The following is a 26,618-nucleotide window of genomic DNA, read 5'->3' as shown; positions in this document are numbered from 1 at the left end:
TGCTTTCACAAATCAGTCATTTTCAAATTAGATTCTGTTATGATCAGCTTGATCCAGGGAGTCATTGACTGAACCAGTCCCTGTTTGAATCTTTTAATATTTTATTACACCCCATGTGGCTGTTAAAGACAGTACCCCAGGAAAGCAGGCAGATTTCATTGCTCGAGTTATGTTTTTCCGTTTGATAATATCAGTTGGATTTGTGGCAAAAGTCAGGAGGCCAGCATATGTACATCAGTAATATGAGACATGTGAGTAAGAGTGAAAATTGAGAATAGTACATAGTATCACACACACACACACACACACACACACACACACACACACAAAACATCTGATAATGATAAGATGTTTTGCCTGTGTGAAAGAGAATAATCATCAGCATGCATTTTCCCAAAGCTCAGAGTCAAGATTTTTGTGTGATATACATTTTAGATGGTAACTTTAGAGTCACGTTCTGACTGTGATGTGAATCAGAGAAGTTACATGTGGTAATTTATTCATACTGACGATATCACTTGTGTTCTAGCAGTTAAATAAAAAAGTCAAAGTCCCTCTCACGCCAGAATCTGGTCTTCCCAGGCAGTCTCCTGTCCTAGTACTAATCAGCTCTTTGCGGCATATGGGTGTGGCACCAATCTCTGTTTCTATAGCCCTCGGCCTCTCGCCTATACAGTGAGGGTTACAGTGGGGGGCTAGTCCTCTAATAATCACAAGAGTTTGACTTCCCCACTCACATCTGTATTGCAGCGTGTCTTGCCAGACAGCAGTAGGTACCATTTTTGGTATGATCTGACCACAAGTCGGACACGCTAACCACTAGGCCAGCTTGTGGTATCAGTTAAATAAACTGTATCTAAAATTATGTAATGCTTATATGTCAAATGGAGATGCACTGGATATACTGTACATATTCATTTATCCATCATCTTTTATCATGGCGGCACGGTGGTGTAGTGGTTAGCGCTGTCGCCTCACAGCAAGAAGGTCCGGGTTCGAGCCCCGTGGCCAGCGAGGGCCTTTCTGTGCAGAGTTTGCATGTTCTCCCTGTGTCCGCATGGGTTTTCTCTGGGTGCTCCGTTTTCCCCCACAGTCCAAAGACATGCAGGTTAGGTTAACTGGTGACTCTAAATTGACTGTAGGTGTGAATGTGAGTGTGAATGGTTGTCTGTGTCTATGTGTCAGCCCTGTGATGACCTGGCGACTTGTTCAGGGTGTACCCCACCTTTCACCCGTAGTCAGCTGGGATAGGCTCCATCTTGCCTGCGACCCTGTAGAAAAGGATAAAGCGGCTAGAGATAATGAGATGAGATCTTTTATCACGGGTCGTATGGAGACGCACAGCTACTGAGTTCTTAATGAGCTTTTATGTTTGGTCCTGAGCTTAGGTCACTGCCTGTGTAGAGTTTTGCATGTTCTTGTGTGCTTCCTCTCATTTCCCAAAAGCATGTTTGTAGGTGGATTGGCTTCACTAAATTTTCCCTTGGTGTAAATGCATGTGTATGAATGAATGTGTGTGCATGGTGCCTTGTGATGGACTTGAAGGTGTTCATCACTGTTGGGTGTCTGCAGTAATCCATAGGTCTGAAGGTGCCCAAATTGAGCTTCTGGGTATCTGGGAAATTCACCTCCGACAAACGAAAGAGAGACCCAACTTGTATAGAGTGCAAAAGCCCAGTGGGGAATACCCCATCCAGAGATGAGGTCACACTGTGCTTGGTGAAGCCCAGGCACAATAGACCTGGGGTTCTGTTGAGAGGTCATGGCAGGACCATGGATGGTGGGGTTACAAATATGAAGTTCCATAAAGAGTTTGTGGTTGGACCACGGATGTAAATCAGTTAGCAAGAACTGATACATAGGCCTTTAAATGGGACCTGGGGTTCCCATGAACGGAATGGGGCCTGGTGTCTGCTGAAAGTTTGATTAATCAGAATATGGATCGAAAATTTGTCTTTTCCACATCTTTGTTATAAAGCTTGTGTGCTTGTATTTGTTTAAGTCAGTGTGAGTCTCGGAGGGTTAGAGGTGAATTACTGAACCCTGTGTGAATTTCACTCTACTTGAGCCCAAGAGGAGTGCATGAGCTCTGAGGTTTGAATAAATAGAATTTTTCATCTCGTGTTTTTCATGTTATCTAAACCTGTTGACTAAGTGAACTTGCAATGTATCAGCTTTCTTGATGTGTCTGAGGAATTTTCTGTGAAAGTAACTGAAGAAACGAATGTTGTTAATGGATGTTCTGTGACATTAAATAAACTTTAACTAAAAAGAGTGCATTGTAATCATTGACAAATTGTGCTATGCGGAATAAAACAGTTTGAGATGTAATGTTTTAGAAATTAATAAACTTTGAGCTGCTTCACTTCACTTCAACATTGATTAATTTCTTATAACAGCATACAGTGATGTGTATTATTCCTTACATAACATCTTCGATTGGACAGTAGTTCCAGCTGCAAGGTTTATATTAATGTGCATGTTTAAAATATAATTGTTTCAATAGTGATGACTTGCATAGGGACTTGTAAGGTAGATCCACATAAAAAGACAAAAATGTTTGTAGTTGTTGATATAGTGAAGTTTTCTCTGGGGGAATGTGTATTTTTTCATATTTGGAAGTAAACTCCAGTGGTAGAGCTTTGTAACAGAGGAAAGATTTAAGTTTTCTGACATGGGAAATCTTTAGGATGGAGGACTTTGCAGTTTCTCTGTAAAATAAAAAGCTGCCTTATTAAATTAAAGAGAGAGAGAGAGAGAGAGAGAGGGTCGATGAGGGGATGCTTTATAACTTTATACGGTGTCTTGCAAAAGTATTCATCCCTCTTGGTGTTTGTCCTGTTTTGTCACATTACAAGCTGGAATTAAAATGGATTTTTGGAGGGTGAGCACCATTTGATTTACACAACATGCCTACAACTTTAAAGGTGCACATTGTTGTTTTACTGTGACACAAACAATAATTAAGATGAAAAAACAGAAATCTGGAGTGTGCATAAGTATTCACCCCCTTTCGTATGTTACCCCTAAATAAGAGCTGGTCCAACCAATTCACTTCATTAGTCACATAATTAGTTGATTAAGATCCACCTGTGTGCAATCAAAGTGTCACATGATCTGTCACATGATGTCTGTATAAATCAACCTGTTCTGGAAGGACCCTGACTCTGCAACACAACTAAGCAAGCAACGTGAAAACCAAGGAGCACTCCAAACAGGTCAGAGACAAAGTTGTGGAGAAGTATAGATCAGGGTTGGGTAATAAAAAAAATCCCAAACTTTGAATATCCCAGGGAGCACCATTAAATCCATTATAGCAAAATGGAAAGAATATGGCACCACTACAAACCTGACAAGAGAAGGCTGCCCACCAAAACTCACAGGCAAGGAGGGCATTAATCAGAGATGCAATACAGGCACCAAAGATAACACTGAAGGCGCTGCAAAGATCCACATTAGAGATGGGAGTATCTGTCCATAGGACCGCTTTAAGCCGTACACTCCACAGAGCGGCGCTTTATGGAAGAGTGGCCAGAAAAAAAGTTGTTGCTTAAGAAAACAGATTTGGAATTTGTCTAACAGCATATGGCAGACTCCCTAAACACATGGAAGAAGATTCTCTGGTCAAATGAGACAAAAATTTAACTTTTTGGCCATCATGGGAAATGCCATGTGTGGCTTAAACCCAACACCTTGAGAACACCATTCCAACAGTGAAGCATGGTGGTGGCAGCATCATGCTGTGGGGAAGTTTTTCATCTGCAAGGACAGGAAAGCTGGTCAGGACTGAATGAAAGATGGATGGCACTAAATACAGGGCAATTCCGGAGGAAAACCTGTTTGAGTCGGCCAGAGGTTTGAGACTGGGATGAAGATTCACGTTCCAGCAGGACAATGACCCTAAACATGCTGCCAAAGCTACACTGGAGTGGTTTAAAGGGAAACATTTCAGTGTCTTGGAATGGCCTAATCAAAGCCCAGACCTCAATCCAATTGAGAATCTATGGCATAACTTGAAGATTGTTGTACACCAACACAACCCATCTAACTTGAAGGAGTTGGAGCAGTTTTGCCTTGATGAATGGGCAAAAATCCCAGTGGCTAGATGTGCTAAGCTAATAGAGACATACCCCAAGAGATCTGTAGCAAAAGGTGGCTCTACAAAGTATTGACTTTGGGGAGGTGGGGGGTGAATACCTATGCATAGATTTCTGGGGGGGGGGGTCATCTTAATTATTGCTTGTGTCACAATAAAACAACAATTTGCCCCTTTAAAGTGGTAGGCATGCTGTGTAAATCAAATGGTGCTAACCCTCCAAAAATCCACTTTAATTCCAGCTTGTAATGTGACAAAACAGGACAAACACCAAGGGGGATGAATACTTTTGCAAGACACTGTAGCTTTATTTTTAGCTTTGCAGTTGTATGTAGATTGATGTTGCCTAAATTATATCTAGTTTAGGTTGTCTTTGATGTTATGTGCTGCCAGTTTTTGATGCCTTTAATGTAGACAAATTTATCCTAACCTATGTTGTCATCCATCTATGTTGTCTCCCTCTGTCTTTACGTCTTGAACCCACTGTTTGGAAACTGTAAGTTCAGCTATGTATCCATATATCACCTATCCATTCATTCATCTACACAGTATACAGTATATCAAATCACTTTGTCCATCCATCCAACCATCTATCTTCTCACCATCCAACTATTTTGCTCCCAAATTTTTATTGTCCATCCCTCTTCTTGCTTCTCTGCAGGAGGGCAAATGTCTATATGTGGTGCTCCTGATGGCAACATACTGGTGTACAGAAGCTCTTCCTCTAGCTGTTACTGCCTTGCTGCCAATCTGCCTCTTCCCCACCATGGGTATTCTACCCTCCAAGAAGGTCTGTCCTCAATACTTCCTAGAGACTAACTTCCTTTTCCTGAGTGGCCTAGTAATGGCAGCTGCAATTGAGGAGTGGGGCTTACATAGACGTATCGCCCTCAGAGTGCTCAAGATTGTTGGCGTGAAACCAGCCTGGTAAGAATATATTTTATAGTCTAATAAGAAAATATAATCATACATAAGTCATTTACTAATATGCACCATATACAAGCATTTTATATTCTTTCCATTTTATTATATATAATTTGCAGTGTGGTGTAATTCTACATTCAGTGTATACTTCTATAAGGCATACAGGTAATAAATAGTACAAAAAAATGTTACATGAAAAGCAAGCAAAGAGGCAATTTGCTGAAGCTTAACATCATTTTAAAAAAACATTGTGACAAGAGGATACGTATCACAGGAGAGCGGAACAGAACATAATGAACCAAGTTCAGTCTGCAAGGAAGAAATTTTGACATTAATTCTGACATGTTTAATCCATCCTAATTTATGTAGTTCACAGTTCTTTAGCCGAATCATACCCCTTCAAACATCAAGAAACATTTATTTTTAGAGAAAGTGACAAAACGTAAAAGATTATTTTCCTTTTTATGGCTAGGACAAGAAGAATCTCCTTGTAAAATTCTTTATTTGGAATTTTTAGAGGTTTGATTTCAGTTCACAACGAGAGAAAAAAAGTTCTGTTTCTTCTAACAAAAGTAAAACTCTTTTTTGCAGCTAGTCTATATATAAAAGACTAAGTGCATGATACTGACCAAATTATTTTTTTACAGTACCAGTCAAAAGTTTTGGCACTCCCACTCGTTCATAGGTTTGTCTGTATTTTGACTGTTTTCTACATCATAGAAAACTGAAGACCTCAAAACTATGAAATAACATCTGGAACATATCTAGAATTATGTGGTAAGCAGAAAACTGCTAAAAAAAATACATTTCATATTTTACATTCTTCAAAGTAGCCAGCATTTACCTTGATGGAGCTTTGCACACTACTGGCTTAATCTTAACCAGCTTCATGAGGTAGTCACCTGGAACGCTTTTCAATTAACATGTCAAAAGCTAATTAGTGCAATTTCTTGCCTTCTTAATGTGTTTGATATCAAACAGTAAACAGTAAATAATAAAAATACAGTAAATAGCCCTATTCCACAACTGTAGTAATCCATATTATATCAAGAACTGCTCAACTAAGTCGAGAAACGAAATCCATCATTACTTTAAGACATGAAGTATCTTTTAATTAATAAAAATAAAGAAAAAATATTGAATTAGAAGGTCTGTCCAAACTTTTACCTGATGCTGTATAACAGCATGGCTCAGATGGAAACTGCAACAGCAAGGTTTATATTAATGCACTCATTCAAATATCTTAACAGGAACTGGTAATAGGAACAAACATGTCTCACATTAAATGTAACTTTAAACAGAGAAGTCATTATTTTATATAAACAGTATATAGTATTTTATTGGCAAATTGCTGTTATACCAGAGGAGTAAAATACTTCCACACACATTAAACTACTGTGTTGTTGATTATTTTCCAATAACAGCATGCACCATATATAATAATGGTGTTTTTTTTTAAAATATATACAGTGGTGCTTGAAAGTTTGTGAACCCTTTAGAATTTTTTATATTTCTGCATAAATATGACCTAAAACATCATCAGATTTTCACACAAGTCCTAAAAGTAGATAAAGAGAACCCAGTTAAACAAATGAGACAAAAATATTATACTTGGTCATTTATTTATTGAGGAAAATGATCCAATATTACATATCTGTGAGTGGCAAAAGTATGTGAACCTTTGCTTTCAGTATCTGGTGTGACCCTCTTGTGCAGCAATAATTACAACTAAACATTTCCAGTAACTGTTGATCAGTCCTGCACACCAGCTTGGAGGAATTTTAGCCCATTCCTCCATACAGAACAGCTTCAACTCTGGGATGTTGGTGGGTTTCCTCACATGAACTGCTTGCTTCAGGTCCTTCCACAACAGTTCGAATGGATTAAGGTCAGGACTTTGACTTGGCCATTCCAAAACATTAACTTTATTTTTCTTTAACCATTCTTTGGTAGAATGACTTGTGTGCTTAGGGTCGTTGTCTTGCTGCATGACCCACCTTCTCTTGAGATTCAGTTCATGGACAGATGTCCTGACATTTTCCTTTAGAATTTGCTGGTACAATTCAGAATTCATTGTTCCATCGATGATGAGAAGCCATCCTGGCCCAGATGCAGCAAAACAGGCCCAAACCATGATACTACCCCCACTATGTTTCACAGACGGGATAAGGTTCTTATGCTGGAATGCAGTGTTTTCCTTTCTCCAAACATAACACTTCTCATTTAAACCAAAAAGTTCTATTTTGGTCTCATCCCACCACAAAACATTTTTCCAGTAGCCTTCTGGCTTGTCCATGTGATCTTTAGCAAACTGCAGACGAGCAGCAATGTTTTTTTTGGAGAGCAGTGGCTTTCTCCTTGCAACCCTGCCATGCACACCATTGTTGTTCAGTGTTCTCCTGATGGTGGACTCATGAACATTAACATTAGCCAATGTGAGAGAGGCCTTCAGTTGCTTAGAAGTTACCCTGGGGTCCTTTGTGACCTCGCTGACTATTACATGCCTTGCTCTTGGAGTGATCTTTGTTGGTCGACCACTCCTGGGGAGAGTAACAATGGTCTTGAATTTCCTCCATTTGTACACAATCTGTCTGACTGTGGATTGGTGGAGTCCAAACTCTTTAGAGATGGTTTTGTAACCTTTTCCAGTCAGATGAGCATCAACAGCATTTTTTCTGAGGTCCTCAGAAATCTCCTTTGTTCATGCCATGATACACTTCCACAAACATGTGTTGTGAAGATCAGACTTTGATAGATCCCTGTTCTTTAAATAAAACAGGGTGCCCACTCACACCTGATTGTCATCCCATTGATTCAAAACACCTGATTCTAATTTCACCTTCAAATTAACTGCTAATCCTAGAGGTTCACATACTTTTGCCATTCACAGATATCTAATATTGGATCATTTTCCTCAATAAATAAATGACCAAGTATAATATTTTTGTCTCATTTATTTAACTGGGTTCTCTTTATCTACTTTTAGGACTTGTGTGAAAATCTGATGACGTTTTAGGTCATATTTATGCAGAAAGGTAGAAAATCCTAACGGTTCACAAACTTTCAAGCACCACTGTATATATAGCCAAATTGAGTTTCACTTCACTTTGATATCACCTTCATTACATAAATCAAATTTACGATGCACTGAGAGGCGCTGGTTGAAACTGTGGATTCTCTGAGGTGATTGGCATAGTACTATTTAGGGGCACAGTCCTGAAGAAAATGGTACTACACCAGTCACCAAAGAGAATCCATAACCATGTAAATCAAATACACCATGCCTCACAGTGCATGTTGATTTCCCTCATCAAAAAATTCCAACTAAAGTGTTAACTTTTGTCTGTGAGATTGAATCTTGGCATAAACTCACTGGAGGCAGCCACGTTTGTTGTTTACCTCAGAGCGACCTTCGACTTGCACATAGACAATGTAGCATGCTATTGCTTTTTTAATACTTCGTTTACATGTAGCCGGGTATTTATGAAAACGGGTATCTTCTCCTCCCCGTACTAGAAAATAATTCCGTTTACACAATGCTCAAAAACAGCCAGGGAAGGCTGTCAAAAACATGTCAAACAAATAGAAAGCCAACCAGAGATCTGAAAGCCAAGGAGAAGGGACCGTTAGATCACAATGCTAAAATTCCGTTTTCTCCATAACACGGAGAAAACTCCGTTTTCCACTATTTACACGCAGGCATGAAAACAGAGTTTTCACAAATCTCCACTTTGCCCAGAGTTTTCGAAAGCAGCCGTTTTCAGTGACTGAAACCTCCGTTTACATGTAAATGATGGGTGCAACCGCATAAATAAATATCCGTTTTTATAGATAGCCAGCTACATGTAAACAGGGTCTTAAACATCCATCCATTACAGGGTTACAGGCAAGCTGGAGCCTATCCCAGCTGACTATGGGTGAGAGGACAAGTCACCAAGTTATCACAGGGCTGACACATAGAGACAAACAACCATTCACACTCACACCTACGGTCAATTTACAGCCACCAATTAACCTAACCTGCGTGTCTTTGGACTGTGGGGGAAACTGGAGCACCCAGAGGAAACCCACACAGACATGGGGAGGACATGCAAACTCCACACAGAAAGGCCCTTGCCAGCCGCTGGGCTCGAACCCAGGACTTTCTTGCTGTGAGGCGACTGTGCTAACCACTACACTACCTTGCCTTTTTTAAACATCTATCTATCCATCCATCCATCCATACATAAATACATACATACATAGCATTCTATCACCTGCCTTGCCATGCATGATCATGACACATACAGTAGATATACACACACAGAAATGTTCGCGGAGTCACAGCTGTGACTCGAGTTGGCCGTATAGCTTGAAATTGTGATGTCAGTATCCAGGATATACCATGATTGACTCACACCATATCCTTGTTTTTTTTTTTTTGACGTCATGAGATGCATTGCTTAATCGATGGGGGAACTATTTTATGTCACGTGAGCCATCCTTAGCCAATCCCTGCACAGGAATTTTTTGATGAGGGATACATACGAGTATATTATATACGACAGGTCTAAAACAAGAATAATAATTAAAAAAAAAAAATCAATCATTACCTCAACAGTTGAGTGCATTTAATTGGGAGGAAGTTTTCCTTGAAAATGTTGCAAACACAATTAAAAATAAAAATACCAGCAGGTAGAAAACATTAAAATGCTGCTCACAAAAAGATTTGAATACTCAGTTCAGTGCATTTGGGAAGAATTTCTTGTCGTTCATATTTAAAAAATTACCTTAGAAAGTTTTTTTTTTACTCATTTTGTCCAAACAAACTTGGAGCTGATTAGTATACTAAGGATGAAGAAGATCCTTGTGCAATCCTCCACTACAATCTCCTTATCTTATTGATTTTTTTTTGTAGTCCACTTAAAATAATCTATGGTGTGTTATTGATGAGAGAGAAATACTACTCAAATTTAAGTGTAATAATAAATGAATCATCTAATTTAAACAAAGCAAAACAAGGGAATAAAATTTGCCTCATAAATAACATGAATATAATGAATATCATCATAAAAAAGCATTTTTCTTGAACTGTTATATATCTCATCTCATTATCTCTAGCCACTTTATCCTGTTCTACAGGGTCGCAGGCAAGCTGGAGCCTATCCCAGCTGACTACGGGCGAAAGGCGGGGTACACCCTGGACAAGTCGCCAGGTCATCACAGGGCTGACACATAGACACAGACAACCATTCACACTCAATTTAGTGTCACCAGTTAACCTAACCACTACACCACCATGCCGCCACTGTTATATATGAAGAGAGAAATCCTGCCACATTTTCACTTCAAGATTAGATCTTAAAACCTGTAATGAGATTTAATACACTTTTGAAAAGCATCATTTCAATAAGAAAGCTTTGATTGCATAAACATGAAAATATTTAACAACTGTGTAGAAGTGCGTTTGGTTTAGCACAGTGAGATTTTTACTTCATCCCACTTTTCTGTGCAGTATGGTTCTTGCTTTGTTCAAAGGTAAAGTGATCTGCTGAGCACAGACGTCTTTAGGTCAGTCCACAGTCCACCATCATGCTTGACATCAGGCACTGTGTACACTTGGTGATGGAGTTTTTTGGTATTGGCTTCATGCCAAACATATCTTCTGAGATTAAAGCCAGAGATTAAGGTTTTATCACATGGTTTTTGGTTGTTCTTTTTTGTGAAAACTGCCTTTCACCTTGCTCAATCTATCCCACGGCTCAGATTTGGGGGTGTGTATGTAGAATGGTTGACATACTGCCATACATTCCTGCAGCTCTCTACCGGTTGCCTTTGGCTGCCATTTGGTGGCCCCTTGAGCTTCTGTATCAGCCTTAGGACATCTTATGTAAAGATATTTTGACCTTTGCCAAGTTCTGGTGGTGGCATATTTAAAGGCATGCTATATTTGATACCTTGGTAATTCCAACATTTCCATAAAAATGTATAGACTTTTGATGTCTCCTGTATATCAGTGTTACATATTTAAACAGAAACCACAGTAAGGTTGTTGACTACAGTCCTACTGTGATTTTGGTAGATTTTATAGAACAAACTTGTTTGCAGCACAGAAGACTTATCAAATGTAGCACATTCTGATTGTAAACAGTTCATGAATTACCTAGCAATTTACAATTCCCCTGACTTGTCGGGGAAAATGTTGTTCTAGCAATCTAGTGACTTGTGCCTTGTGTTCAGTAAATGCCAACTTTATGGCCTAAGCCATGGCCTAATGGTTAGAGAAGCAGCTTTGGGACCAGAAGGTTGCTGGTTTGACTCCCTGGACCAGCAGGAATGGCTGAAGTGCCCTTGAACAAGGCACCTAACCTCCAACTGCTCCCCAGGCTGCTCTGGATATGTTGTACATCGCTCTGGATTAGAGTGTCTGCTAAATATAATGTAATGTATACAAATGAGTACATCTGCCACACTGCGTTTGGCCATTCAGATGAATGCCTCACAAAGGAGATGACTTGAATTAGTCATAAACAAACCATGGTAATACACTGAAAGGGGTGTTGAAACACCCACCTGAAGCAGACAGATAATGTAGCATCAAATTAGCAAATGAACACATTGCAAAGACTATGATATTTGGTATTTCATGGTATTTCTGGGGGGGGGTTAAAAAGGTGTTTGTGATTTCACATGATGAGTAAGTGTGTTTTATTCATACTTCTTGTTAGATGCGGGTGAGTGATAGCTAGTAGGCAAATCTGCAATCATCCATGTTAAACTCATTTGGCTGACACATTAAAGGAAAAAAACAGTGGCTCTGTTATGCAGGGGCAGGATTTTGCTGGAATGGGTTGAGTCCACACATTCTCTTAGCAAATAACATTGCAGATCAGTACAAAGTTCTTCTGACTAATCACCTTTGCGTTATGATGAAACATTTCTATCTTGATGAGAGTGGTCTCATTCAGGATCACCCCACCCCTATCCACGGGGTACAAGGGCTCACTGGGTGGTCTGATGAGGACGATAATGATGTAAATCATATGATATGGCCTTCACAGTCACCAGATCTCAACCCAGTTGGACAGCTATGGGAGATTTTGTATGGAATCAATTTTGTGCCAAAATGTTCATACAATACTTTTGAAATATCAAACAAAAACGACAAATCAAAATACAAAAAAAAGTCAATTTTCTTAGACTTGCAAACAAATTATTCGTGTAATCGTGCAAAATATCAGTCTATTACTCTTCAGAAACCTTTTATTTTTGTTCCGCGTCTTTCTCAGTTTTCTCATCTCTCATCTCATTATCTCTAGCCGCTTTATCCTTCTACAGGGTCGCAGGCAAGCTGGAGCCTATCCCAGCTGACTACGGGCGAAAGGCGGGGTACACCCTGGACAAGTCGCCAGGCTTTCTCAGTTTTGTTTGACGTAATTTATTTTGGTTGCGATTCCAGCTTTCTCGTTTGCGCTCCCTGACTTTTTGCTTGCAGTTTTGGCACAAACTTCACGTGTGGGTGGGCTGTCCAGTAATGCATTCTCATTGGGTAACTTGTGTTTGACTGACAGCTACGCTCAGCGATTCCCCTGGAGGCTGTTGCGGCCATTTCCTACTCGGATTCTGGCGGACTGTTTGACGAGTGACTGATCCATTGACGGTAAACAAGGATCGAGTGGACTTCAGTGGCGACTATGATATTGAATTAATTCAACAAAGTGTAAGTACGGGACAAATGTGTTGTATGTGTAGCAGTAGTGCACATTATGCAGGTGTTTCGTGGCAAGTCAAATGTTAGACTTAGCTCCACTACCCAATATAATAGCTGTCTTGCTAACGTTAAACACACCTACATAATGTGCACTACTGCAACACATACAACACATTTGTCCCATACTTACACTTCGTTGAATTAATTCAATATCATAGTCACCGGCGGCACGGTGGTGTAGTGGTTAGCGCTGTCGCCTCACAACAAGAAGGTCTGGGTTCGAGCCCCATGGCCAGCGAGGGCCTTTCTGTGTGGAGTTTGCATGTTCTCCCCGTGTCTGTGTGGGTTTCCTCCGGGTGCTCCGGTTTCCCCCACAGTCCAAAGACATGCAGGTTAGGTTAACTGGTGACTCTAAATTGACCGTAGGTGTGAATGTGAATGGTTGTCTGTGTCTATGTGTCAGCCCTGTGATGACCTGGCGACTTGTCCAGGGTGTACCCCGCCTTTCGCCCGTAGTCAGCTGGGATAGGCTCCAGCTTGCCTGCGACCCTGTAGAACAGGATAAAGCGGCAAGAGATAATGAGATGAGATGAGATCATAGTCGCCACTGAAGTCCACTCGATCCTTGTTTACCATCAATGGATCGGTCACTCGTCAAACAGTCCGCCAGAATCCGAGTAGGAAATGGCTGCAACAGCCTCCGGGGGAATCGCTGAGCGTAGCTGTCAGTCAAACACAAGTTACCCAATGGGAATGCATTCCTGGACAGCCCACCCTCACATGAAGTTTGTGCCAAAACTGCAAGCAAAAAGTCAGGGAGCGCAAACGAGAAAGCTGGAATCGCAACCAAAATAAATTACGTCAAACAAAACTGAGAAAGATGCGGAACAAAAATAAAAGGTTTCTGAAGAGTAATAGACTGATATTTTGCACGATTACACGAATAATTTGTTTGCAAGTCTAAGAAAATTGACTTTTTTTGTTTTTTTGTATTTTGATTTGTCGTTTTTGTTTGATATTTCAAAAGTATTGTATGAACATTTTGGCACAAAATAGATTCCATAATTTTGTAGCTGTGCATTCAAAGCATCACTTCAGTGCTAAGGTGCATTGATGCTGCAGTGCAGCTTGTGGAAGCCCAGTGCCTTACTAAAACACTTTGTTTCAGTTTTAGTTTTAATTTGCCATTTAAGTCAATGAGTTCTTCTAATGGCATAATGTGCTGTTATACTGGAAGTTCCATTGTGACTATAATGTCAGCATAATGTGAAAGATCCCACAGGGTGTAAGTTCAACATAGAGGAACTGCAGCTAGTTTGCAGTCATCTGCCCTGGTTGTGAAATCTAACGTTTACAAAAAAGAAAAAAAATCTCCACTCTCATCTTTTTAGCACTGACATAATATTTAAGTGTACATGCACAGACACAGTGAAAACCAGGGGCGTCACTTTTCACTTAGGTTTCTGTACAACACATTGAGACTATAGTGTTTTTATTTCCTATGGTTAGCACAGTTGATCATTTTGTTGACTTGATCATTTTGTTTACCTCATCACACTTTAACCCTGATGAGAGTACAGCAGTGCAATATTTTTATTTATTTATTTATTGTAATAGGTAATTAGCTCATGAGAAATCAGCTGATTAGCCAGATTCCTCTGAAGCCAGACCTTAAGGTATTGACTTCTGAGATTTTTCTCTGAATATGTTACAATATGTAAATTACATTCTGTCCAACATTGTTAAGGTTTTGCTGGGATTCGAACCTGGTTCGCTGGTGTGATAATCCAGCAAAGCCCCACTAGGCCACCAGGGGAATGACTTAAGTGTAGAGGCGTGAGGCGGAAGTAGAAAAGTATCAAAAAGTTTATTTACAATATTTACAGTCCCAAAAAAATATAATCCAAAAAACACTCAGAAGATGAAGGGAAAAATAAAATATCCAAAAGTTCAAAGTCAAATACAAAAGCCAAAAAGCTAGAAAAGAAAAGGCAAAAATACCAACGCTCAGAAGATCCAAAAAACAGTAAATACAAAGTCCAAAAAGCAAAGCAAAGTGCAAAACCAAAAAGACAAAGGCAAGGAACACGGAACAGAGGTAACTGGAGCTAAACATAACAGCACAAAGACTCCGTGACAAGAGGACTGAACTCAGGGGTATAAATACACAAACTAATTAAGGACAGGGCGGGGCAGGAAACAGGCAATAAGACAAAAACAAAACACAGAACACAGTGGTGACCTGTAGAGGCCCAAAACAAACATGACCAGAAAAGGAAATAACAGTGGCCTCTAGAGGCCAAAACAGTCCCAGTCCTAACAGGACCCCCCCCTCTAGGAGCATCTCCTGACGTTCCCAGGACGATCAGGATGGGCCGAATGGAAGTCCCGACAAAGTTCTTTATCGAGTATGTCCCGAGCTGGGACCCAGCAGCGCTCCTCAGGGCCATAGCCCTCCCAGTCCACAAGATATTGGAGGCCCCCGCGAACCCAGCGGGAGTCCAGCAGGCGGCGCACGGTGAACACAGTCTGACTCTGGAAGATGCGGGGGGGCGGGGGGTTCCTAGGGGCAGGGGCATACGTGGACGCCAGTACAGGCCGCAACAGGGAAACATGGAATGTGGGGTTGATCCTTAGCGTACGTGGTAACTGGAGCCGGTAGGAGACAGGGTTAACTCTGTGTACAACCTTGAAGGGGCCAATGTAGCGAGGAGCAAGCTTGCGGTTCTCCACCTGCAGCGGAAGGTCCTTGGTGGACAGCCAAACCTGCTGCCCAGGGCGGAAAGTGTGGGCAGGTCTCCTATGGCGGTTGGCCTGAGTCTGGTTGGTACTGGAGGTCTGGATGAGTGTCCTCCTGACCTTGCTCCAGGTCTTGCGACACCGTCTCACGTAATGGTTGACCGAGGGCACCCCAACGTCCTCCTCCTGGTCCGGGAACAGAGGTGGCTGGAACCCGAATTGGCACTGGAACGGCAACAGCTTGGTGGCCGATGACTGCAGGGTGTTGTGGGCGTACTCTGCCCATGGCAGCCAGGTGCTCCACGATGTCGGGTTATCCATAGCTAGGCCTCGCAGGGTGGTTTCCAGGTCCTGGTTGAGCCTCTCCGTTTGGCCGTTGGACTGGGAGTGGAAACCCAGAGGAGAGGCTGGCAGTGGCCCCGATGCTCTTGCAGAAGCCGTGCTATACTCGGGAGGAGAACTGGGGCCCCCGGTCAGAGACGATGTCCTGAGGGAGACCAAAAACTTGGAAGACATGAGTGAACAACAATTTAGCAGTGTCAAGGGCAGAGGGGAGTTTGCACAGTGGAATAAAGTGGCAGGCCTTGGAGAATCTGTCCACTATTAGATTAGATTAGATTAGATTAGATTAGATTAGATTAGATTAGATTAGATTAGATTAGATTAGATTAGATTAGATTAGATTCAACTTTATTGTCATTACTCAGTATAAATACAGGGTAACGAAATGCAGTTAGCATCTAATCAGAAGTGCAAATAGCAGAAATGCAGTATAATACAAATAAATACAGTATGTGCAGATAAGCAATATGTATAGATGAATGCAGCTATGTACAGCTAGTGCAAATGAGACGGTTATAGTGAGTAGAGAATGTACAGATAAATAAATAAATAGGATGTTCAGTAGTTCTGTGCAGTATATGTACGGTAGTTAAGGGAGAAGTAACTACAGGTAGGGCTATAAAAAAGGGTGGTTATAATTATCCTTTAAAGCTATATACAGAAGTAGCTAACTTGCTATGCAGATGTCTTGTGAATATAAAAGAATAAGAGTTGAATAGGCATACAGAATATACACATATACATCTGTGCAGTATATGTACAAAAGTTATGGGAGAAGTATGTACAGGTAGGGCTATAAAAAAGGGGTGGTTATAATTATCCTTAAGGCTATATACTGAAGAACTAACTTGCAATACAGATGTCTAGTGAATATACAAACAATAAAAGTTAAATAGGTATTCAGAATATACACACACACATACATACATACATACATACATACACCTATACATGCACACCTAAACTCAAGTGTGGATGTAAGCATATACATATATACACACATATGCAAGACTGGCTGTGTAAATAGATCCAACAGTAGAGAATATGTACAGTTATGGAACCAGATGTGCAGTTATTCAAGTGCAACAAGAGTCAATACAGGTAGAAGGAGGGTGTGGGATCACCTGCTGGCAGAGTTCAGTAGGGTGACGGCTGTGGGGAAGAAGCTGTTCCTGTATCTGCTTGTTTTGGTCTGCAGACTCCTGAATTACCTCCTGGACGGGAGGAGCTGAAAGAGTCTGTTGGCTGGGTGGGAAGAGTCTCTGAGGATGCTACGTGCCCGGCGCACGCATCTCTTCTTGTAGACTCCCTCAATGTCCGGAAGTGGAGCACCTATAATGCGTTGGGCAGTTTTCACCACCCTCTGGAGTGCTTTGCGGTCAGCAGCAGAGCAGTTTCCATACCACACTGTAACACAGTTAGTCAGGATACTCTCTACTGCACAGCGGTAGAAGTTGCCCAGGATGACAGCATACAGGTGGTTTCTCTTCAGTGTTCTTAGGAAGAAGAGATGCTGATGGGCCTTCTTGATGAGGTGGGAGGTGTTGGTAGACCAGGTCAGGTTCTCTGAGATGTGGGTCCCCAGGAATTTGAAGCTGGAGACACGTTCCACCTCCATGCCATTGATGTGGAGGGGGGTGTGGGTGCCTCCCTTCTCCTTCCTAAAGTCCACGATGATTTCTTTTGTTTTGCTGGTGTTAAGGAGCAGGTTGTTGTCCGCACACCAAGCAGCAAGGTGTTTAACCTCTGACCTGTACGCCGACTCGTCATTGTTGACCAATATGACAGTGTTACCATAGTGAAGTCGTCACTATGACCAATATGACAGTGTTACCTTGAGACTCAGGGAGACCCGTGATGAAGTCGACCGCCACGTGGGACCAGGGACGCCGGGGAATAGGCAGAGGATGCAGGAGACCCTGGGGACGCTGTCACGGGTTCTTGGTTCTGGTGCAGACCTCACAGGACAGGACGAATGACCTCACTTCCTTCTCCATGTTAGGCCACCAGAAGCGTCTTTTCAGGAAGTCCAGGGTCCTCCGAGCTCCCGGGTGGGCGGTGAGAGGGGAAGAGTGACCCCACTGGAGAACCTTGGCCCGGGCTTGACGAGGGACGTACAGGAGGCCCGGTGGCCCCGTCCCAGGATCAGGGTCCTGGCGTTGAGCTTGTCGAATGGTCTCCTCAATACCCCAGCGGACAGGAGCCACAATCCGGGATATAGGGATGATAGGCCCAACTTTACTCTTCCTGTTGTTGGGCGAGAACAGCCTGGAGAGTGCGTCCGGTTTGGTGTTCTTAGAGCCCGGGCGGTATGATAGGGTGAAGCTGAAACGGCTGAAAAACAAAGCCCACCTAGCCTGTCGTGGGTTCAGCCTCTTGGCTTGCTGGAGGTACTCCAGGTTCTTATGGTCTGTCCACACCAGGAATGGATGTTGCGCTCCCTCCAGCCAGTGCCTCCACTCCTCAAGGGCTCGTTTGACTGCTAGCAGTTCCCGATCCCCCACATCATAGCGGAACTCCACAGGGCTCAGGCGGTGGGAGAAGTAAGCGCAGGGGTGCAGCTTCCCTTCCGAGCATTGAGAGAGCACCGCGCTGACACCACTGTCCGAGGCGTCCACCTCCACGATAAATGGTTGGGAGATGTCCGGGAGAACCAGAATGGGTGCCGTGCAAAAGCGGTGTTTTAGGTCATTAAAAGCCTCTTCTGCCTGAGGGGACCAGACAAAGGAGCCACCAGTCCTTTTGGTGAGGTCCGACATAGGTGCAGCTATGGAACTGAAGTTCCTGATGAACTTGCGGTAGAAGTTAGCGAATCCTAAAAACCGCTGAACCTCCTTAACGGACTTGGGAGTAGGCCAGTCCCGGACGGCCAGGGTCTTGGCTGGGTCCATTTGGAGTTGCCCCGTTCGTACGATAAATCCCAGGAAGGAGACCTCGGGGACATGAAACTTGCATTTCTGGGCTTTAGCAAACAGATTATTCTGCAAGAGTCTCTGGAGGACTTGGCGGACATGGTGGCGGTGTTCCTGTAAGGTCTTGGAGAATATAAGGATGTCGTTGAGGTAGACGAAAACGTATAGATTAATCATATCCCTCAAGACGTCGTTGATAAGGGCCTGAAAAATAGCTGGTGCATTGGTGAGTCCGAAGGGCATCACCTGGTACTCGTAGTGCCCTGACGGGGTGTTAAAGGCGGTCTTCCACTCGTCTCCCTGTCGGATACGGACGAGGTGGTATGCATTCCGTAAGTCCAACTTGGTGAAGATGGTGGCGCCTTGGAGCAGGTCGAATGCTGTGGACATCAGCGGAAGGGGATAGCGGTTGCGCACGGTGATCTTGTTCAGGCCCCTATAATCAATACATGGCCGGAGACCCCCATCCTTCTTGCTGACAAAGAAGAAGCCGGCACCAGCGGGTGAGGTGGAGGGTCGAATGAACCCAGAGGCCAAGGCTTCCTTGATGCACTCCTCCATGGCCTTGCGTTCTGGCTGAGAGAGGGAGAACAGATGGCCCCGAGGAGGAGTAGTCCCAGGGAGCAAGTCGATGGCACAGTCATAGGCGCAGTGCGGAGGAAGAATGGCGGCCCTGCTCTTGCTGAAGACCTCCTTGAGATCCCAGTACTCTGTGGGAACTTGAGATAACTCGGTGAGATCAGGGGGCTCGGCAGGAGACACAGGAGAGCTAGAGAGCAGACAAGAGGCATGGCATGCAGGGCCCCACTCCACAACCTGGCTAGTGACCCAGTCTATACGAGGGTTGTGGCGGGTAAGCCAAGGAAGACCTAGAATAACTGGGAACTCAGGTGAAGGAATCAGGTGCAGGGATATTTCTTCCTTGAGACTGGAGGAAGACTGGAGAAGTAACTTGGGTGACTCTTCCATCACCTAACGCTTGGCCATCGAGGGCAGACACAGACAGTGGGAGTTCAAGAGGCGCAGTCGGGACATTGATGCTTTGGGCGAAGTGGATATCCATAAAGTTTCCAGCCGCCCCTGAGTCTAACAAAGCTTGACAAGAGTGGACGGACTCACCCCAGGAGATGGAGACCGGGATGTAGATTCCTTGGCCAGGGAGTCTGGGAGAGAGGGTAGGCCCCGTCACAACCCTCCCTCGGCTGGACAGGGCGGTCCTTTTCTCAAGAGTTCAGGACATGATGCTCGGAAGTGACCAGGCTTGCCACAGTAGATGCAGCACTTGTCCCTCCTTCTGCACTCCCTCTCAGATGCGGAGAGGCGAGTACGACCCACTTGCATGGGTTCTGGACAGTCACTGGAGGAGGTAGACGGGCTCCAGGTAGAGGCAGGGAGGCCGGGGAGGCTCAGGACTTGGCGGCGTTCTCTCATCCTGTTGTCCAGACGAGTAGAATGTGAGATCAGTGTTTCGAGGTCACTTGGGCATCCGATAGAAGCCAGACCGTCTTTGATGGGGTCAGACAGACCATGGTGGAAGGCTGACACCAGGGCAGTCTCGTTCCATCCACTTACTGCTGCGAGCGTCCGGAACGAGATGGCGTAGTCTGCGATGCTTCCCCCTTGCCGGATGGACATGAGCTTTCTGGCTGCGTCTTTACTGATGTCTGCTTGATCAAAGACACGCAGCATCTCCTCAGTAAACAGCTGGAAATCAGAGCACTCAGGTCCCTGTCTCTGCCAGACAGCAGTAGCCCAGGCTCGCGCCTTACCAGCTAACAAGGTTATCACAAAGGCAATCTTGCGGTGATCCGTAGTGTAGGTGGTAGGCTGAAGCTCAAAGGTGAGTTGACACTGGGTAAGGAACTCTCGACACTCCTTGTGCTTGCTGTCATACCTCTGTGGTGCAGGAAGGCTGGGTTCGCGAGGTGAATAAGGCAGCATGGCAGGAGGCACTGGAGCAGATAGTGGAGCAGGAGCAGGCGGAGGAGATGGGGGTAGAGAAGTCAGCTGTGCCAGGGTTCTCCCAATCTGCTGAAGCAGTACCTCGTGGCGAGCAAGGGTCTCACGTTGGCTTGCGAGAGTCCGTCCACGAGTGTCCATGGTGGATCCGAGACGTGTTAACGCAGCCATCATTCCCTGAAGGTTGGCCGGGTAGACAGATGAAGAAGCCTCTGCTGAGTCGGTCATGACGGAGTCTTTCTGTTAGGGTTTTGCTGGGATTCGAACCTGGTTCGCTGGTGTGATAATCCAGCAAACCCCCACTAGGCCACCAGGGGAATGACTCAAGTGCAGAGGCGTGAGGCGGAAGTAGAAAAGTATCAAAAAGTTTATTTTAGGATAGGGGATAGATTAGGGATAAAATTAGCTCATGTTTTAAGTTGTTCAAATTCTGTAAAGCTGCTTTGCGACAATGTTTATTGTTCAAAGCGCTATGCAAATAAACTTGACTTGACTTGATGTACAATATTTACAGTCCCAAAAAAATATAATCCAAAAAATGCTTAGAAGATGAAGGGAAAAATAAAATATCCAAAAGTTCAAAGTCAAATACAAAAGCCAAAAAACTAGAAAAGAAAAGGCAAAAATACCAACGCTCAGAAGATCCAAAAACAGTAAATACAAAGTCCAAAAAGTCCAAAAAGAAAAGCAAAGTGCAAAACCAAAAAGACATAGGCAAGGAACACAGAACAGAGGTAACTGGAGCTAAACATAACAGCACAAAGACTCCGTGACAAGAGGACTGAACTCAGGGGTATAAATACACAAACTAATTAAGGACAGGGCGGGGCAGGAAACAGGCAATAAGACAAAAACAAAACACAGAACACAGTGGTGACCTCTAGGGGCCCGAAACAAACATGACCAGAAAAGGAAATAACAGTGGCCTCTAGAGGCCAAAACAGTCCCAGTCCTAACAAACATTTGACAAACAATATTGACTGAAGTATGAAGAAAAGATTGAGAAAATGTTTCTGCTGTGATCCTAATGTGCAATTTAATGCAATTTGTATATTGACCATGTCCTCCATTACCAGTCTGGGTGGAGTTTTCCAAAAAGCCTTACATCACAAAGGTAAATAGCATGAACATTACACTGAACATTCTCTTTACTACTTCACATCATCTTATCTTTACAATGCTTTGGGAAAGTGGGCTTTATACATGTATATTGCTCACTGTTGTCACACACAGTGTGAACGACTAGAGTTCATGGCAGCCGCCAAACATGGCTGCCAGGGACTACAACTCCCAAGCGCTATTTTGCCCTCCCTCTCCAGAATTCTAATTACCTCTGCACCTGCCCCTCATATCCAATGCAGTCAACCCACAGTATTTAAGAACTCCTTCTTCACACAATCAGTACAAAGTATTGACCCTACTGAGCCATTGTTTACTGTTTTTACTTCCCATGAGTTCCGTTTGTTCCTCTGATTATACGTCCAGCCTGCTATATTCTGATTGCACTTTGCTCGAGCCCTGGCTTTCCCCTGACTACATTTAAGGCTCTCGATTTGGATTTGTTTACCAGTTTGTGATGCACCTGCTCTCCCCTTTAATTGCTTCCATAAGTGCCTGCCTTTTCTGACAAGTTTTAGAAAATATATGTAACAATCAATAGAAATGCACTGCAGAAATCAAAGTAAAATATAAGTAATGGCAAAATGCCTTTTCTTAAAAAAAAATCCTATCCAAATACATCACATTTAAATCAAACTAAATGGAATTTTGAAGTAAATCATTAATCAGCAGTACAATTGAAAAAAATGTGTGCAAGACAAAAATAATAACATTTAAGATATTATAGTATTTTTGACAGGCGGCATGGTGGTGTAGTGGTTAGTGCTGTCGCCTCACAGCAAGAAGGTCTGGGTTCGAGCCCCGTGGCCGGCGAGGGCCTTTCTGTGCGGAGTTTGCATGTTCTCCCCGTGTCTGCGTGGGTTTCCTCCGGGTGCTCCGGTTTCCCCCACAGTCCAAAGACATGCAGATTAGGTTAACTGGTGACTCTAAATTGACCGTAGGTGTGAATGTGAGTGTGAATGGTTGTCTGTGTCTATGCGTCAGCCCTGTGATGACCTGGCGACTTGTCCAGGGTGTACCCTGCCTTTCGCCCGTAGTCAGCTGGGATAGGCGCCTGCGACCCTGTAGAACAGGATAAAGCGGCTACAGATAATGAGATGAGATGAGTATTTTTGACAGCACTGTCATGAATATAACCAGAGACATCATCAGGAGTAGTAGAGATATTGGCTTAAAAATGAATGGAACAGAGTGGAGTGTTCAATATGATGGCTGTATTACATAATAAATTGAGTACAAAGCTAAATTAGTCAAACCAGGAACTGGAAAAAAGGCTAATGCCTTTTTAAACATATTTTTTGACTACTGTTTCCAACATCTTTATACGTCCTTTAATTTCTTCTCAATGCCTAATGCAGCAGATTGATTTAACATGTCAATTCGATACAGTGAATATGCTCTATTAGATTAGTACAGCAGGGTCCACATAAACCACAACTTACAGTATATTTAGTGGGAACATTCAGACCTATAGGAATATTTGTTGACTATAATGGAAATGAGTCTTAAAGCTGTACTGCCTTTCAGATTTTTCAAGTGTAGGTCATAAAAAGAATTTTCCCTGACACCCAATTATTTTTCTTTAGTGGACCGAAAGCCACTGAATTAGAATCACAGACTTCCAATTTTATCAGGTTTTTTTGAACTAATGAATTTAAGGCCACGTGACCCTAAATTCTCCACTATTTTTTTTTTTTTTTTGCTTCACTGTGACCCAATTCAAGATACTATGTCATCCATCACGTGGTGGGCTTTCCCCATTCGCACAAAGCATTGTGGGATACAAATTTGAAACAGGAGAGAAAAATGGAGGACGTGAGTATGCGAATGAAATGTGGAAGATCGACTACAGTAACAGAAAGGGAGAAGAAAAGACGTTATGTTGCGAAGGAAAGGAAATGCAGGAACAAACTAATAAATGTCGGCAGTCATCGAGCACCTCGGTGTGATCAGCTATACGTTTAGCGACAAAATGATGTAACTGGTGGGCCGCACGTTGGTGTAGTGGTTAGCACTGTCGCCTCACAGCAAGAAGGTCCTGGGTTCGAGCCCAGTGACCGACGAGGGCCTTTCTGTGTGGAGTTTGCATGTTTTCCCCATGTCTGTGTGGGTTTCCTCCGGGTGCTCCGGTTTCCCCCACAGTCCAAAGACATGCAGGTTAGGCTAATTAGTGACTCTAAATTGACCATAGGTGTGAATGTGAGTGTGAATGGTTGTTTGTCTCTGTGTCAGCCCTGCGATAACCTGGCAACTTGTCCAGGGTGTACCCCACCTCTCGCCCATACTCAGCTGGGATAGGCTCCAGCTTTCCTGCGACCCTGTAGAGCAGGATGAGCAACTACAGATAATGGATGTAAACCTGTAGCTGGCAGTAATGCAACACTGTGGATGCCAGCGGCCGTAAAACCCAAAAGAAGAAGAAGGTAAACCTGTGCATGCACACACGGACTTCCTCTGTCTGCTTGACTGCATGAAGCGAGTGATTTCATGCAAATTACTTGCTAGGGAATCCCCTCAAATTAAATAACTTCCCAGCCACAGAATCTCTGTTTTTGTTTTTGAGATATTGCAGAAATAAACATATATCACAATGACCAAATTTCAGAGGGAACTACATTTCACTGATTTTATGAAATCAAAAGGCAGTCTAGCTTTAAAATCTTTCATCTTGTTGAAAGATGATGAACTAAATTTGGCCAAGTCTGAATCTCCTGGCAGAGGTAATTAGGCTTTGGGATGCAGTATCTCAGAGTTCATAAAGCCATCTTCATAAGAGCCCCACAAACACTAGCCATCACCACCATGATCCCCAACCATATTTTAAAGTGGTATCAGGTGATTTCCCTTCTATGCAGCCCATTTTTGTCACCAAACATCATGATGGTGTGCATGACCAAAATGTTCAATTTTGTTCTCCAACTGTAGTTCCAATGAAGTTGCATTTTGTGTATTGTTTTGGGGGAAGGACTTTTTGGTCCCACCCTTACAAGAGTCGCTATGGAAGTGGCATCCAGGAACTTTGTGATCATTGATTTCTTCTTTGCTTTTCTCACCATTCTCCTCAATATGCAGGTATCAGTATGTCAAATATCATCTGGTCTGACTGTCAATGAGTCGGCAGTGTAACTGTCAGATTGTGCTGCTGTGTTACTGTAGGCCTCTCCTGTCAAACTTACCAGTAAACAGTTGTGTCTTTTTCTTCAGGTTGATTTTGGGGATGATGTGCACATCCTCTTTCCTGTCCATGTGGTTAAGTAACTCTGCTACGACGGCCATGATGCTGCCCATTGCTAATGCCATTCTGGAAAGCTTGTTCGGAAATCTGGAAACACTGAAGGAGAGGTGCAAGATCACAGATGACCCTGAGGGTATGCAAGACAGTGTGTGGATCAAGCAAGCAGTTATGTGATAGCTGTCCATGTCTGTGTTCGAATGGTGTTATGTTTGAGTCAGTCATATACAGTGCTCAGCGTAAATGAGTACACCCCCTTTGAAAAGTAACTTTTTAAACAATATCTCAATGAACACAAACAATTTCCAAAATGTTGACCAGACAAAGTTTGATATAGCATCTGTTTTACTTACAACCCCAATTCCAAAAAAGTTGGGACAAAGTACAAATTGTAAATAAAAACGGAATGCAATGATGTGGAAGTTTCAAAATTCCATATTTTATTCAGAATAGAACATAGATGACATACCAAATGTTTAAACTGAGAAAATGTATCATTTAAAGAGAAAAATTAGGTGATTTTAAATTTCATGACAACAACACATCTCAAAAAAGTTGGGACAAGGCCATGTTTACCACTGTGAGACATCCCCTTTTCTCTTTACAACAGTCTGTAAATGTCTGGGGACTGAGGAGACAAGTTGCTCAAGTTCAGGGATAGGAATGTTAACCCATTCTTGTCTAATGTAGGATTCTAGTTGCTCAACTGTCTTAGGTCTTTTTTGTTGTAACTTCCGTTTTATGATGCGCCAAATGTTTTCCATGGGTGAAAGATCTGGACTGCAGGCTGGCCAGTTCAGTACCCGGACCCTTCTTCTACGCAGCCATGATGCTGTAATTGATGCAGTATGTGGTTTGGCATTGTTATGTTGGAAAATGCAAGGTCTTCCCTGAAAGAGACGTCGTCTGGATGGGAGCATATGTTGCTCTAGAACCTGGATATACCTTTCAGCATTGATGGTGTCTTTCCAGATGTGTAAGCTGCCCACGCCACACGCACTAATGCAACCCCATACCATCAGAGATGCAGGCTTCTGAACTGAGCGCTGATAACAACTTGGGTCGTCCTTCTCCTCTTTAGTCCGAATGACACGGCGTCACTGATTTCCATAAAGAACTTCAAATTTTGATTCGTCTGACCACGGAACAGTTTTCCACTTTGCCACAGTCCATTTTAAATGAGCCTTGACCCAGAGAAGATGTCTGCGCTTCTGGATCATGTTTAGATATGGCTTCTTCTTTGAACTATAGAGTTTTAGCTGGCAACGGCAGATGGCACGGTGAATTGTGTTCACAGATAATGTTCTCTGGAAATATTCCTGAACCCATTTTGTGATTTCCAATACAGAAGCATGCCTGTATGTGATGCAGTGCCATCTAAGGGCCCGAAGATCACAGGCACCCAGTATGGTTTTCTGGACTTGACCCTTACGCACAGAGATTCTTCCAGATTCTCCGAATCTTTTGATGGTATTATGCACTGTAGATGATGATATGTTCAAACTCTTTGCAATTTTATACTGTCGAACTCCTTTCTGATATTGCTCCACTATTTGTCGGTGCAGAATTAGGGGGATTGGTGATCCTCTTCCCATCTTTACTTCT

At 43.0% G+C, this 26,618-nt stretch overlaps 1 protein-coding gene across 3 annotated transcripts in view; it reads left to right on the top strand.

Moving 5' to 3' along the window:
• The window catches only part of slc13a3 (solute carrier family 13 member 3), a 69,729-nt gene that overhangs the window by 4,723 nt on the left and 38,388 nt on the right, over positions 1-26,618 (top strand). For all 3 annotated transcript variants that reach the window (XM_060932207.1, XM_060932206.1, XM_060932205.1), the window contains exons 2-3: positions 4,758-5,023; positions 24,986-25,149. In XM_060932207.1, coding sequence (XP_060788190.1) covers positions 4,758-5,023; positions 24,986-25,149 — 430 coding nt within the window. The remainder of the gene's footprint in view (positions 1-4,757; positions 5,024-24,985; positions 25,150-26,618) is intronic.

Source organism: Neoarius graeffei, chromosome 10 (assembly GCF_027579695.1).
Source record: "Neoarius graeffei isolate fNeoGra1 chromosome 10, fNeoGra1.pri, whole genome shotgun sequence".
Taxonomy (NCBI): Eukaryota; Metazoa; Chordata; class Actinopteri; order Siluriformes; family Ariidae; genus Neoarius; species Neoarius graeffei.
Note: the sequence above shows the minus strand (reverse complement) of the source record. Positions and strands in the feature narration are given on the sequence as shown.